Here is a 14,024-nt window from a genome sequence, read left to right as displayed (position 1 = left end):
AGCCCACTTCCCCCGGCACTACTATGGCACCCGGAAACCACACACAAACAATGAGTGCGGAGACAGATAGAGAACAATTGAGGAAAATCAGCGAGCTCTCCCACTCCTGGCTAGGAAAGCTAGAAAGGAACCGGAGACGATCAACCACCTCAGACAGAGCTCCTTCAACCGAGGTTGCCAGGAGAAAGAACAAAGGGTGAAGAGCCCAAGAAAAATGGGATTGACTCCTCCACAATCCAGAAACTGCAAGAATTCCATTGAGATTATTCGATCATGGCCACGTCTCAATCACAGGAGGCTCGCCTCATCCAGGAGGAGACCTCCACCAAAGCTGACATCTGCCTGCTGCTCGAAGAAATCATGTTGTTCAGAAATAGTATGACTAGAACTGAAACAGTACTTCAGGAGAAAGTGCATAAGATAGAAGATAAAATGTAAGCACTGGAAAATAACCAACAGTCATCAGACATCTCGGAGCTAAAGACGGAAGGCAGACTGCAAGACCTTAAGCAAAGGAACCAAGATCTAGATGCCAAGATTGATGACTTGGAGAAAAGATAGAGAAGGGCAAACATTAGAATTCAAGGCCTCAAACGATCTCCCAACGAAACACCGGCGAGCTTGGAGAGAAGAGTCAAAGCGCTCATAACAGCCCTCCTGCTTTCTCCCTTAACCCCAGATCTTGTATTTGGAAGAGAGCACCGGGCCGCAGGCCCCGCCAGGAGGCCCACGTTCAGTCCTGACAAAGTGTCATCACTACAGACACAAAGAGGAAATCATCAGAAGAGCCAGAGAAAGGGAAACCATCGATTTTGAGGATTTGGGAGTCAAAATTTACCAGGACTTGTCGGCCGAAACATTGGCTCGTAGACGGGCATGCCGCTCTAACATCCTGGCTTAGGGAGCGAAATATAAGATACATGTGGCGTTATCCCTTTGCGCTTACATTCACATATGCAGAGGGAGAATACAGAGTTATGTCGGGAGAAGAAGCCACCAATGTACTGAGGGGTCTGCAGAATAAAGACGGCCCAATGGAGAGTGAAGAAATGCCATCCTCATGGGAACCAACGAGAAGGCCGTCCGGTCCCAGGCTGCAAAGGGGCTGCTTAAAAGGAAGGAGAAAATTAAATACTCCTTGAATGGAAGAGAAGAGACTGCATGGCATGAGCAACCCATCGGGCCCTGGAGAGATCAATTGACCTAATTTTGCAGCAACAGAGGAGCACTGCTCCTGTTCACCGCTAAAGGCAAAGTAATGTCACACGCCCCGCTGTCAAGATGCAGGCCTCTCATCCCTAGTACTATCCAGGGCCCCGCTGTGTAAACGCAAGTCGGGCTGGGCGAACAATTATGCTGCCATTATGCTCTCATGCTAAGTTGAAATTGTTAGACATAAAGTTGGTATAAAGGTTTCTGGGGGCTTCACCCGTTGTGTGGGCCTATCTTGACACCTAGGGCGTCTCCAATATTAACAGCGCCTTTTCTTTTATTTCCTATTTCTTCTTCCTCCTCTATCAATTGTTCTAAGGGGGTGCGGAGAGGGGAGCTTAAAGGAGTCCATCCAAGGCATAAACGGTCCAGAGGGGAATCCGAGAATCCAGGGGCATGACACATTCAGAGTGCATCCCAAACAGGCAAAGTACAAAAATGGGCATGCACAGCATATATACAACCGCGACCCACACCTATGCCAGAGAGTGATAGACCAGAAGCAGGGAAGTTGGAGGCGACACACTATGGGGGACAGATCCTCCCCTCCCCAATGTCAAGTGCCAGCGTTAAGATAGGAACTCTAAACGTCAAGGGCCTCAACTGGCCGAACAAAAGAGCTATGTTGGACAGACGATTTCACCAAGCTAAGTTAGGCATCCTATTCATACAGGAAACAAAGTACAGACACACAGATGAGTTTACTGTAAAAGGGAAATATCTGGGAGGTGCAGTATGGGCCTCAGAAGAAGGGAGGGGTGGGCATCCTATACCGCTCCACCCTTGAGTTCCTAATAACAGACACGTAGAGACCCCAAAAGGGAGATTCCTTATAGTGCATGGAATCATTAGGTCCAAGGCAATAACCATGTGCTCCGTTTATGCCCCCAATTCCCAACAATTAGCCTCTGCAGAGACCTCCTGGGGCAGCTGGACAGAGAGAACAGGTTCAATAATCTGTGGGGGGGGACTTCAATATCATTATGAACCCAGACTGGGACTAGAAGTCTTACAGGGAAGGTGCGGTCCCACCACCACACAAGACAGCCTTCCAAGACATGATCGCAGACCACTTGCTAGTAGATGCCGGACGCTCCCGGCACCCATTCAACAAGGAATATACGTTCTATTCCCCCCACCCCTCCACACCAGACCCATTCCCACATAGATTATTTCTTCATAGAAGGGGACCTTGAATACCTATTGAGAGAAGCCACAATAGAGGTGGTGGGGTGGTCGGACCACGACATGGTCACCATAGATCTCGACTTGGGCCCGGCCAGGCCAATAGACAAGCAATGGAGGTGCAATCAAACACCTTTTAAGGATAAACTCTTCAGAGATTCGCTAGATGACAAGGCTTGTGATTTCTTCATAAGAAATTATACGGGAGACATCCCCCGCACTACAGTTTGGGAAGGAGCGAATGCGACAATGAGGGGTTTGCTAATAGCGCAGGGAGCCTCAGTGAAAAGATCGAAACTCCTAAGGGAATCCCAAATCAAGCAAGCGATAAAAGAAAAAGAAACAACCCTGGCGGGGAATAATGTCACCACCTTAGAATTAAGAGAGGAAATCAGAAACCTCAGGCAGGAGTTAAGAGATTTGGCGTGAAAAAGCCCTCACTCATTTTAGATATGTTAAGCAAAGATGCTTTGAAAATGGTGACAAAGCGCACATCATGCTTGCAGCCGGACTCTGAAAGCAGAGAGCCGAAAGAGCTGTCCTCAAAATCAATTCCCCCTCAGGGACCACCCTGATGAGAACGACAGAGACCACTGCCTGCTTTGCGCGATATTACGAGCAACTATACACCTCAGATTGTAACTCCTCGCGAGAAGAGCTGGCAAAGTTTATGGCGGGAATTTCATTCCCCCGTTACAGAGCCCCGCCCAAGATGCACTAAATGCCCCCATAACACTGGAAGAGGTGAGCCAGGCCATCGCCCGTCTAAATGCAGGCTCGGCACCGGGTTCGGACGCATACACAACAGCTTACTACAAAAGGCTGTGGAGCGCCCTCACTTTATTCTTAACACACCTGTTTAATGATATAATGGCCACAGGAGAGGCCCTGCCATCCTTCATGGAAGCTGGGATTATTGTTATACCAAAAGAGGCAAGGGTCAGATTGCACCTCATACCATCCAATATCGCTGCTAAATGTAGATGCAAAGATATATGCGAGTGCCTTAGCTAATAGATTGAGCTAAGTCCTCCCTCAGCAGTTCCACAGTGACCAGGTGGGATAAGTCAAAGACAGGCAGGGTGCCGATAACGTTAGGAAAACGCTAAACCTCATAGCCTCGATTGATGCACATGACACTTACCCTACTCTGATCTCGGTTGATGCCGAAAAGGTCTTTGATCGGGTGGAATGGCGCTTCATGGCACAAATCCTACATAAAGCGGGGCTCGGCCCGGAGTGGATAAGAGGCATACAAGCCCGATATAACACCCGCGCTAGAGTCAGTCAACTGAGTGACATCGCCCCAATTTACCCTCACCAGAGGAACAAGGCAGGGCTGCCCTCTTTCCCCATTGGTATACATCCTGGTCACGGAGCCACTAGCCCAAAGCATTAGAAACGACGTCAGGATTAGGGATTTCAAAAGACAAAGCAGGGAGTATAAACGTGCCCCGTTTGCTGCTGATGTGCTGGTCTACGTCACTCACCCTGCACAATCGATTCCAGCCCTCCTAAAGAAGATGGAGAAATACGGAACCCACTCTGGGTTTGACATAAACTGCAATAAAACTGTGGCACTCCCCCTAGGAAGAGACGTTACATCGCCAGCTGTAGATCCAGCGAGGCCTCAAAGTAGTCCAAAAAGACCTACGCTATCTCGGGATAACAATAACCAGACAGCTACAGGATCTATTCCGAGCCAACTACAAACCACTCTGGGCCACAATAATATAAGACTTGGCAAATTGGGGGAAACAAACTTTCATGGGCAGGAAGACTAACAACCATTAAAATGGACATTCTGCCCAGACTCCTCTTCCTTTTCCAGTCTCTGCCTGTGGTTCTCCCAGAGGCCTTCCTAATCACGGCCAAAGGTGCTCTATTGGCGTTCCTCTGGGATCAGGAGAAACCCAGAATCGCATATAATCCATTGATTCTCCCAAAAGAGAGGGAGGGCTTAGCTTTCCCAGATCTCCACGAGTACTACAAGGCGGCACAATTGCAGATACTAGTAGATCATATCCGAGAATCGACAACAAAACAGTGGGTCCTACTGGAGAACAGCGTCTTCGCCTGGGTAACCCTAGGGGAGTGGCTGTGGGCTCCCATTCAATCAATTCCAAGAAGGGCACGAGAACACTTAGTTCTAAAGGCGCTGTGGGCTATATGGAACGTCAAAAACCCAGGCATGGTAGGGATTACATCTTGGCCATCCCCCATCATCTGCATTTGGGCACCCCCCCCCCCATTAGAGACCCTATAATAGATCCAAATTGCTTCTGCTTCCAGGCACAAGGAACAAGGGTTGGTTAGAGCGGGTCAGATGTGGAAGAACAGGGTTTTCTTGACAAATGAGGAACTGGAAGCAGCGCAGCAGGGCCTAACCATTAACTCCCTCCCATTCCTACAACTTAAGGTGGTCCGCACAGACTCGAAGTGGAAGGGACTGCTGCAACGTCAGCTTACCCCCTTCGAAACTATTTTAAACACACAATCGGGTATAAAAGGCCTAATGTCGAAAATATATCAGGCACTCAGACAGATGCCACCTGCCACTGCCGCGTGCAAAAGCGAACTGGGAGAAAACTCTTGGGTGGGAAGACAACCAAAAGGGATGGGAGGCAATATACAGAGCGGTATGGAAATCATCTATCGCAGTACAATACAAAATGCACAACTGCAGGCTCCTATCACAATGGCACCTAACCCCCTCCGCCCCCCCAACGCTTGGCCAAGATGTTCGCAGGTATTTCCCCATACTGCTGGAGAGGATGTACCATGATTAGCACTTATTGTAACCAATGGTGGGAATGCCCCAGCATTCAATTGTTTTGGAAGGAAATCTTAAGGTGGATTCATCAGATAGATGGCATCCACAGGGAACTCTCCCCTCTTATAGTTCTGTTCGGGGGTGATCAGATGGAAGGGCAATACCAAGTACCCCCTCACACGCCCAGAAATCTTCTCCGAGCGGCTCATGTCTGTGTTACTATAAAATGGAAGTCAAACTCTCTCCTCACTAAAACTGACTGGCTGCTGCAAGCGAAAGATTTACGAATTGGAGTCTCTCACGGCTTTGATTATGGAATCCCACGCAAACATTGATACTCAATGGCTCCCCTTTCTCGAATTTCTAAGAGAAGGCACCCCCACGCCGCAAACCAGCTCATAATAATGCTCAATTACAACTATGCCCGCCATGATAGGGTCTGTCTCTATTAGCTTTATTTTCTAGCTTCTACATGTCCATTTCTCGTAGTAATCGGACCAGCGGTTTAAAGGGTCTACATGAAGTAGAAAAGACAATATATCGCGTAGCTTTGGGTAGTGTTTCCCCGATTACCTGGACTGTATGGACCCGGGAGGGAGGGGGATGGGCACCGGGGAGGGATCTTGTTCTCAAAACAGTTAAAACCCACTTTTGTTCATCACGTTCAATAACACTGAGAAGTGGAAACACTGTATTGTCCTTGTGGTATGCATGATGATCACAATAAAAACATTTATTTTTAAATGGTCCCAAAGACACAAGTAAAGACCCTCATATTTCATTGTAGTTTACCACTGCACTGATGAAGGGCATCGAATCCAAAACGTGATGTGCAATGTAAGCTTCAGTATGGATGCTTTTGGGCTACGTTTGGGAAGCTTAAATATGATATTAATGACATCCAGACATTCAAGTAAGTAGATTGCTGTCAAAACGTTTGCAATAAATAAAATATTATTCGAAAATTAAGTTGATCATACCAGTTTGAAACGTTTTCACCTCTGGGGGGCTTCGGTGGGTGGGTGGGTAGTTCCAAGAATCAAGACGTGGAAAGAGTTATTTTCCACTTATATTCATTCCAAACAGTACCTTTTCCACTGGATACCGCTCATTGCTGTTTGGGCACTTAGTTGTAAATACAGTGGGAATCAAGTCAAGGGTAGACTAAAGAAAGAGAAGGTATATGCCAAATGACCCACTGGCAGCCAATGAGAATGACCAACAAGGTTTCCTCCAGGTGCAGGAACCCGTTCCGTTGCAGGTCCCTTGGTCTTGCAGGGAGAGGAAAGCTTTGCTTTTGCTGAATGACCCTTAAGTGGTGGTCAAGAGTCTCTGGAAAACAGGCTGGTCACAATTACTATTACAAGTCTAGAGAGGGAAAGAATACCAGCGGTCATCAATTGGTCTTTCATTGAAGGAGTTCATCAGAGAGCTATATATCGAGTTTTTACAATTTGCACAGAGGTGAGCACAGCAGGAGAAAATTAAGGCGAACCAGAAGAAAATGTTCAGGCAAGATGGGGGTTTGCATTTTGAGGGACTGAAATGTATAACAGGGGGGGGGGGGTTCTGAGGGCCAGAAATGTCACAAGCTAGATGGTGACAAGATTTTAAATTGTAGGTTTTGAAAACAAAAATCACCAGGGGGAAAAGTAAAATGTTCACCCCTCAAGTTAGTTAGACAGTGGGACATGGGGGGGCGGGATTTCTTAGAGAGTAAGGTCTGGCCCAAAACCTTAAAGCGGCCAACAGACTTGTGAAAATGGAAATGAGGGTGGGCCAAGGGCCGGCCGGCCGGACAGATGGATGTCAGGAGCTACTAAAGGTCGGCGGAATATGGCCAAGAGGCCTATAATGGTTTTTGTTTGTTATTAGTGGGAAGGGGGTGGCATAATGATTCATTCCCAGAGAGGCCAGGTTATGTAGGATATAAAATGATCGGAAAAGCGTTGAAATACAAACATGTATTGCACATTAAAATTGGCACTTAATAAGATTACAGCATTTTACTGGTTTTCTACATAATATGTCTACTCTATTAACACAGAATTTGGGTAGAGAATGTTAAATGAAAATTTTTTTACAAATGTTCGTGACTATTAGGTTATTAATGACTTCTCCAAATCATTGACAAGATTTATGGTTATAAAATGTGCTTAAAAATTGTTTTGTTTACATTTTGTTTAAACTTATATAAGGTTTGCTGTAAACCAAAAAACAAAAAATGAATACAAATTAAACAGATCAGAAAGTTGGCCCTTGGTTTTTAAGAAGTAGATTCTCGGCGTTCGAATCTTACTTCTTTAAACTCAACTATTACAGATATAGGTACATGAGGGGCATCTGTGATGCACAAATCACTCCGGATGGTGTTTAGATAAAAACTTTGGGGGATCAGGGTTGCTGGCAGAATTACACAGAAAATTATTTTCTAAAGAAATGTTTAGAACATAATTACATCCATTTCCAAACCGGATGAAATGTGTCAATTTAGATGAAGAATACAATATTCAGTCGGTACTCACCATCAGATGGTACCACTGTACTACAAAATACGATTCTCTGGCTGTGCCATGCAGGGAGTCTCTGGTGAACCTAAAATAGAAACAAAAAGAAATGTTAAAATGGTTATCAATAAGTACAGTTGAACTCCCCTTCATCCTTTTTCAATTGTCACTCTTAAGGGTTCACAATATAAATTGTCAAATACAAGGCGAGTATAATGCTTCAAATACCTCCACCACTGTGGCCAGTCTTCACATGACAAGACACTATTAAAGGATCACAATGCAGCTCTATACTGACAGTGCTCTGTGCTTTAAAAAAAATATTTAAAAACATTGATTACAAAGTCAAACATGGCAATATATAGTAGTACATACTACAGGGTTTACATAGTACAATATCGAGGGGAAAAAGTGAGCCTCAACCTTTCACCTGAGACAAGTCAGCAGTGGAGAGCAAGGTGTAAACGGGCATCAGTCAGTACAAACAATAATGACAGGTAAATTACCCAGGGCGGGGGACCCAACCAAACGGGCTGCTCCGATTATGGCCTGAACCCCACAATCTCAAGCCACGTTCCAAGCAACCCAAGACCCTGCCCTCCCTTCGGGTCTCTGGTCCTTTCCCATCCCACTTAGATTCCTTTAGAGGTAGCGCCCCCCGCCGCTGCTGCCGCTCCGTGTCCCTGCCAGAGGTGTCCTATTCACCCAAACAAAATATATTACTGCTAGCAGCTCAGGTTTCCGTAGTGAAAACCTGGGGTACTAAAAACAACAAAACCCGATCCAACAGGACGGATCAGGTGGTAACGGCGCATGGGCCCCTATTGGGAGTTATTGCTATAATAAATGTATTTGGAGCATAGCTGCGAGTTCTCATTCTCTGCATTCTAGCAAAGCATAAGTCTGTACAAGATAGAGCCGTAGTGGGAGCTAAACATCTCGATGAGGCCTTTCAGTGACAGACTATACAATAGGTTTCTTCACTGTCATTGCACCCAATAAACTCAAACAACTATTTCTCAATCAACAAACAAGGAGTACCCCTTCCATGTTACGAGAATACATATTTTAACCAAAAGAAGCCCAAGTGACAGCAGTTTATAAAGATTGTTGGATACGCTATAATATCCCCCATACAGGCACCCAAGTGGTCAACAGTAAGTACTGCTTCTAATCCGATAATTTAAGGAGAAACTCATTCCAAACCTGGGCTACTTTTGGGAACACCCAAAACATGTAAAAGAATTCTGCATCTGTACTTCCACACCAACCACGTACTGATCTTCCAGGCACAATATAATGCTGCGATGTTGATGCTGTTGCATAGGTCCGATGCAAGACCTTAAGTTTAATATGAAGAGTAATTAAACATTACAAGTATGGTCTCATATCCTGCTCCATTGTTATCTGCACAATCGAAATCACTGTCAAATATTGTCACGCGAAGAAAAACTTGTACAGGCGCGTTATACATGTCATATAATATGTGCCTTATTGAGCACAGTGTACAGTAGTATTTGCATTTTATCATAAATGGAAGACAATTCCCTTGCACCCCAATGCTTCCATACTCGATGGAGGAGGGTGGATGGAAGCTTGCATTCGTAGCTCCTACTGGAACCTCTAAATGCCTTTCACATCCTATAATACTGCATGCAGGGGACAGATGCCATACGAGCTTTTGCTTGAAATCTAACACCCAAATGTACAAGTGTAGATTGCCAAAATATTTAATTCCCCTTTTACTCCATGTGACAAATATTTGTGTCACAAGTGGGCAGCACGCTTTTATTTCCCCCATAAAGGACTCTGACGGGTATAGCGTAAATCTACTTTCATACACGTAGAGGTTTGGACAAGCCAGAAGGGTGCATTAAACAGGATAAAAATTCCAATGTTCCACAATCTTACAGACAGCAATGAAAAGGGTAAGGACTGGGGCGTGTCTTGCCACCCGAGCTTGATGGACCCCTTTCCATAGAGGTCTGCAGAGCTGGGAGATGTAACCACTGTGCCCAATCACACACCGTTCCAACAATATTGAAGACACTGGGGGATGAAATCCTGGCTTCTCTAGCATTGGCAGATATTCTGGCGGCATTGTGGGACCACACGATGTTGAGGGCCCGCTTCACTCTACCCTGTTTCCAGGGACTTGCCTGTGGATCAAGGGGGCGGAGGCCAGAAGTTGCAGCATTCTTTATCCAGCCGTATCTGGAGGGGATCTACCTTAAAGGTTGATTTGTCTAGTTTGGAGCAGACAGTTGTGAAGTCCACCTTCAATTCTGCTATCACTGTTGCCAAACCAGACTGCTGTCTGTGCTAGCCACTGCTGCACCTCCTTCCTGTGTATTCCTCGCCCTGTCGGTAGTTCAGAAAGTCAAAGCAGACTGGCCACCTTTTGCCATCAAGCAAACACCAGCCACGTGGTCATAGCCATTAGGTAGGAAAAATAATGCAACTATGGTGTCTTGCAATGTTAGATTGGGAACCATCTAAATGGAGCATCCGATTGTACAGCAATCGAGACAGTGAGTCATGCAACATATAAAACCAGAAAAAAAGAACTTTGATAAAGTATATCTCGCTATGGCACTGGGGACACCCATGGCACACATCTGCAGCTGTGTGCTGTTTCAACTGCTGAGTTTATGCCACCATCAGTAGTAACCAGCAGAGCTCCAGGCATAGAATTACTTTAATATATCGGTATCTATAACAAAATGCACTGCGCCAAGAAGGTAATCGCATCAGAGTTCTGCAGAGGGCTAAATCGGACAGGAGAGCGCAGAAGCAGACAACTGGTTCACATCAATAGGATACGTGAGGGAGGGGTAAAGCGGAGGGTGGGGGGGGCGCCAAGGGCAACAGAGAAGCCATCTAGTGCATGCCCACAGTAGCCCAGAGCAGCAAGGACAAATCAGAAGCACCTGGACAGAGCAATGTCAGCAGGCAAGGCACCAACGCTAGTCCTCTGCATGCCTCACAGGCCCCAGGGCTAACGGTTGACCCTACTTCTCCTGTGTACTCTGCCAGATGTCCCGGTTTTGCCGGGACGGTCCCAGAATTGGGTCATCTGCCCCCCCCTCCTCTAAAAGGTTTTTTAGATTTAAAAACCCTGTCCCGGTTTTGGGCAAAGGACAACACTTACTGACTGTGCCACAGAGACTGGCTTGGAAATTATTGTACAGCAAGCCATGTAATACAAATTAGAGCAAAAGCTTGCGTTTAATTAACATGTCAAGATCCGCAGACAAAACGGTACAATGTAGATAATATATAATTTATAGAAAGAAGTACAGGAAATCGGATTGGGTGGTGGTGTGTTGGGAGAGGGACAGTAATGGGTGGTCCTCCTTTTATGTTGTTGGCCGTCCCGGTTTTCGTTTTGGAAATCTTGTCACCCTAAGGAGAAGACCTGCAAACAGTGTGCACCAAGCAAACAGCCCCAGATCACTTCCAACGCCGTTGTCAGCCTGTCTCCAGTCACACTCAAAATGCTGGCAAAACTTGACAAGGAGCAGGGGCACCACCATATGCAGAAGGCCACCGCCCAGAGTATTCCACAATCCAAAGAGCTCAGGCTCACAAGCCTAAGGTAATGGCACCTGGGCCAACGAGGTAGAGGTTATTGTGTCCTTTTGCCTCCTGCCCCGGGGCTGCCACTGTAGGGCAAGGCACATCCACAGCCCCCCCACCCCCCATTCCCGCAACACTTTGTTTGGCCCTTGCAAGTTGCTACGGCTGTCAGGGGTGGACTGGGATTCAAAAGAGGCCTTGAAAATAATTTTCAAAGTGTCCCTACACTACACATCGCCAGCAAGCCCAACCCTTTTTCTATCGGAAAATTTGGAAATACCACACAAGAGGCCCAGGGCGCAGAGGGCTACCGGAAATCTCCAGAGTTCCCTATAGGCCAGTCCACCCCAGAAAGCTGTCAACAAAGAAGGGGTATTCCAAAAGCACGTAAGCATCCCAGTAGTGCTGCCCTACAGTGCGGCCACAATCAACAACGGTACACTTGCACCCCCGCACCCCCAAAACCAACCTCCAAAGTAGCGCTTGAAGACCGCGATGTGATGTGCACACTATAAAAAACAAACAACATAGCAAATTCAGCACGTATGCCTATTAATCGCATTGTTGTCTTTAACATGTAATGGTTTTAACATATACTCTAAAATATCTCTCTGCAGTGTATGTGTAGTTCACGCCGATGGCCATGCTTGCAATAGGAATACACTTAACACCAAGGCGAGTGTACTAGGTCTCTGTAAAGCCTCCTGGCGCCCCATGTTGGTCGTCAAATATGTGGGCACAGGGGCCTACGGGCATATAATACCTACATTCGGACTAGGATCATGCTTGCAGGAGGTGCAGGTTCTGTATAATTTGCACTTGGTAACCACCTGCGGGAAGAGGCTCTGTACATAGCATGATGCTGGTGTAAAATCAGACATGCACAAATGGTATTTAAAGCCTTCTATCACCGACTTCGCACCTGCCCATGAAAAAGCTTGAGCTAGTCGCATGCACGGGTTCAGTACATTTCACAGAGTCTGTCCAAAAATAATTAAAATGAACCCGACAGTATTCATACAGAAAGCCTTAACGACCATGGCATGCAAGCCCAGACAGGTGAATCGGCCTACTCAAGAAAACCATTCAAGGCTTGTTCTGATATTTTGCCCAAATAGCTATGTGAACACAAGGAAAAGCTCCAGAACAGTAAAAAGCACAACTGATGTTGAAATAGAGTCCTTTCAATTAGGCCCGTGGGATGGGTTTGAGGCATAAAAGCTAGACATTAGCTCTTGCTTCATACAATGTGCTCATCGGCCATCTGTGCATTGCTCGGCCCTTTGATGCAGACTTCGTTTTAACTGGCAACTTTGGGAATTGCTATGGCAATAATAGATGCTGGAACGTACGCCTATTGGTATCCGAGAGCAGGTCTTTAATAAAACAGGGAAGCAGCTGAAGTAAGAGTGAACACAGTGGAGTAAGGAATTTTATTTGAGAGTTTCTTTACACTTCTCCATCTGTTTTTATTCCCCATAAAACAATTAAAAAATGTAGGCCTTGAAACTCCGGCCTTAAAATCCATTCACTGGCTCGCAGTGGAGAAAAACGTCCATTCAAAATCCCATGCATCAGGCAGGGGGCCTATTGGAACAAATGCCCTACCCAGCTAGAGCTTCCATCACCATAAGATACAGAAAATAAACTTAAAATCGACCACATTTGAATTAATTTGCCACCACCCATCAAAAGAAACACTAAAATACAGACGACTACCTCTTTGGATCAATCCAAACCAATCCTCTGGGAATCAGGCAAATGAAAAGAAATTCATGAAACCACTTAACATCGACAAACTGAAGGACGATTACGGCCACTACACTCATCACTGGACCATTCCTTTACTACAAGAGACCAGGCCCCATGAATAGAGGACGCCTGGGGTTTCCAATCCGGAAATAAAACTTCAAAAAACCTGAATTCAACAGTTCCAACAGTCTACTGCATTTGGATCATAACTTTGTAGGTGATTCAGGATGGCATAGACTGAATTACTAACGGCCTATGTGCCGAGCTATCCACCCCACCCCAGCCACAGGCTATCCTGTTCTAAATTAACTAGAATTTGACACATATGCGCGTTATAAAAACCGTAACTACTCCATGGGTTGATTGTACATAAAAATGCCTTGTTTGAAATCTAAGCTTTTGCGGATACACACAATTTTTCTTTATATGCTTCGCTTCAAGCCCTATTTCTCGCAGGGCTGAAGCACACCTTATCTTCTCATCTCAGTACTTGGAAGAACATGGCAGCAGCTTGTCACTCATCCCCTTCCCGTTTCATAGATGAATGCTTCCACTAACCGCACATTAGCCAGACAATGTTTAAGTGGGATTCCCGGCATGTCTCTGGTTCACTGCACCATCAGGATGCCTCGTACTGCACAACGATAACAGCCAACTCTAAAGACATGAGTTGAGTGTTGCGGTTATGACTTTTAGGAGGCCAGAAATTGGGAGGCGTTCTAGTGGGGTATGGCTGTGGTGGAGGACCTTCAAGGATCACGCCACACATTCTGTCCCACTCTCACGAGACTTTGGCAGAGGGACAGAATGTTAAGGTTTGACAGGGAGTCTTAAGATAGTAGTCTGTGCGGCACAGCACAGTGAAAGGGAATGCAGGTTCTGTACATAAGGGAGACACTCCGCCATGCCCTTACCCTGAAATGCAAAGTTGCATCCAAAGGTTTCAATTTGGCTACACGAAAATACGTATTTTTTTTTTAATAAAAAAAACTTTTTTGCGCTCCCTCAATGGACTG

At 45.9% G+C, this 14,024-nt stretch overlaps 1 protein-coding gene across 2 annotated transcripts in view; it reads right to left on the bottom strand.

Annotated features, from left to right (window-relative positions):
• MCU (mitochondrial calcium uniporter) overlaps positions 1–14,024 on the bottom strand; it is a 1,096,889-nt gene that overhangs the window by 557,593 nt on the left and 525,272 nt on the right. For both annotated transcript variants that reach the window (XM_069610523.1, XM_069610524.1), the window contains one exon: positions 7,696–7,765. In XM_069610523.1, coding sequence (XP_069466624.1) covers positions 7,696–7,765 — 70 coding nt within the window. The remainder of the gene's footprint in view (positions 1–7,695; positions 7,766–14,024) is intronic.

The sequence above is a fragment of the Ambystoma mexicanum genome, chromosome 8, assembly GCF_040938575.1.
Source record: "Ambystoma mexicanum isolate Mex_15411 chromosome 8, UKY_AmexF1_1, whole genome shotgun sequence".
Taxonomy (NCBI): Eukaryota; Metazoa; Chordata; class Amphibia; order Caudata; family Ambystomatidae; genus Ambystoma; species Ambystoma mexicanum.
Note: the sequence above shows the minus strand (reverse complement) of the source record. Positions and strands in the feature narration are given on the sequence as shown.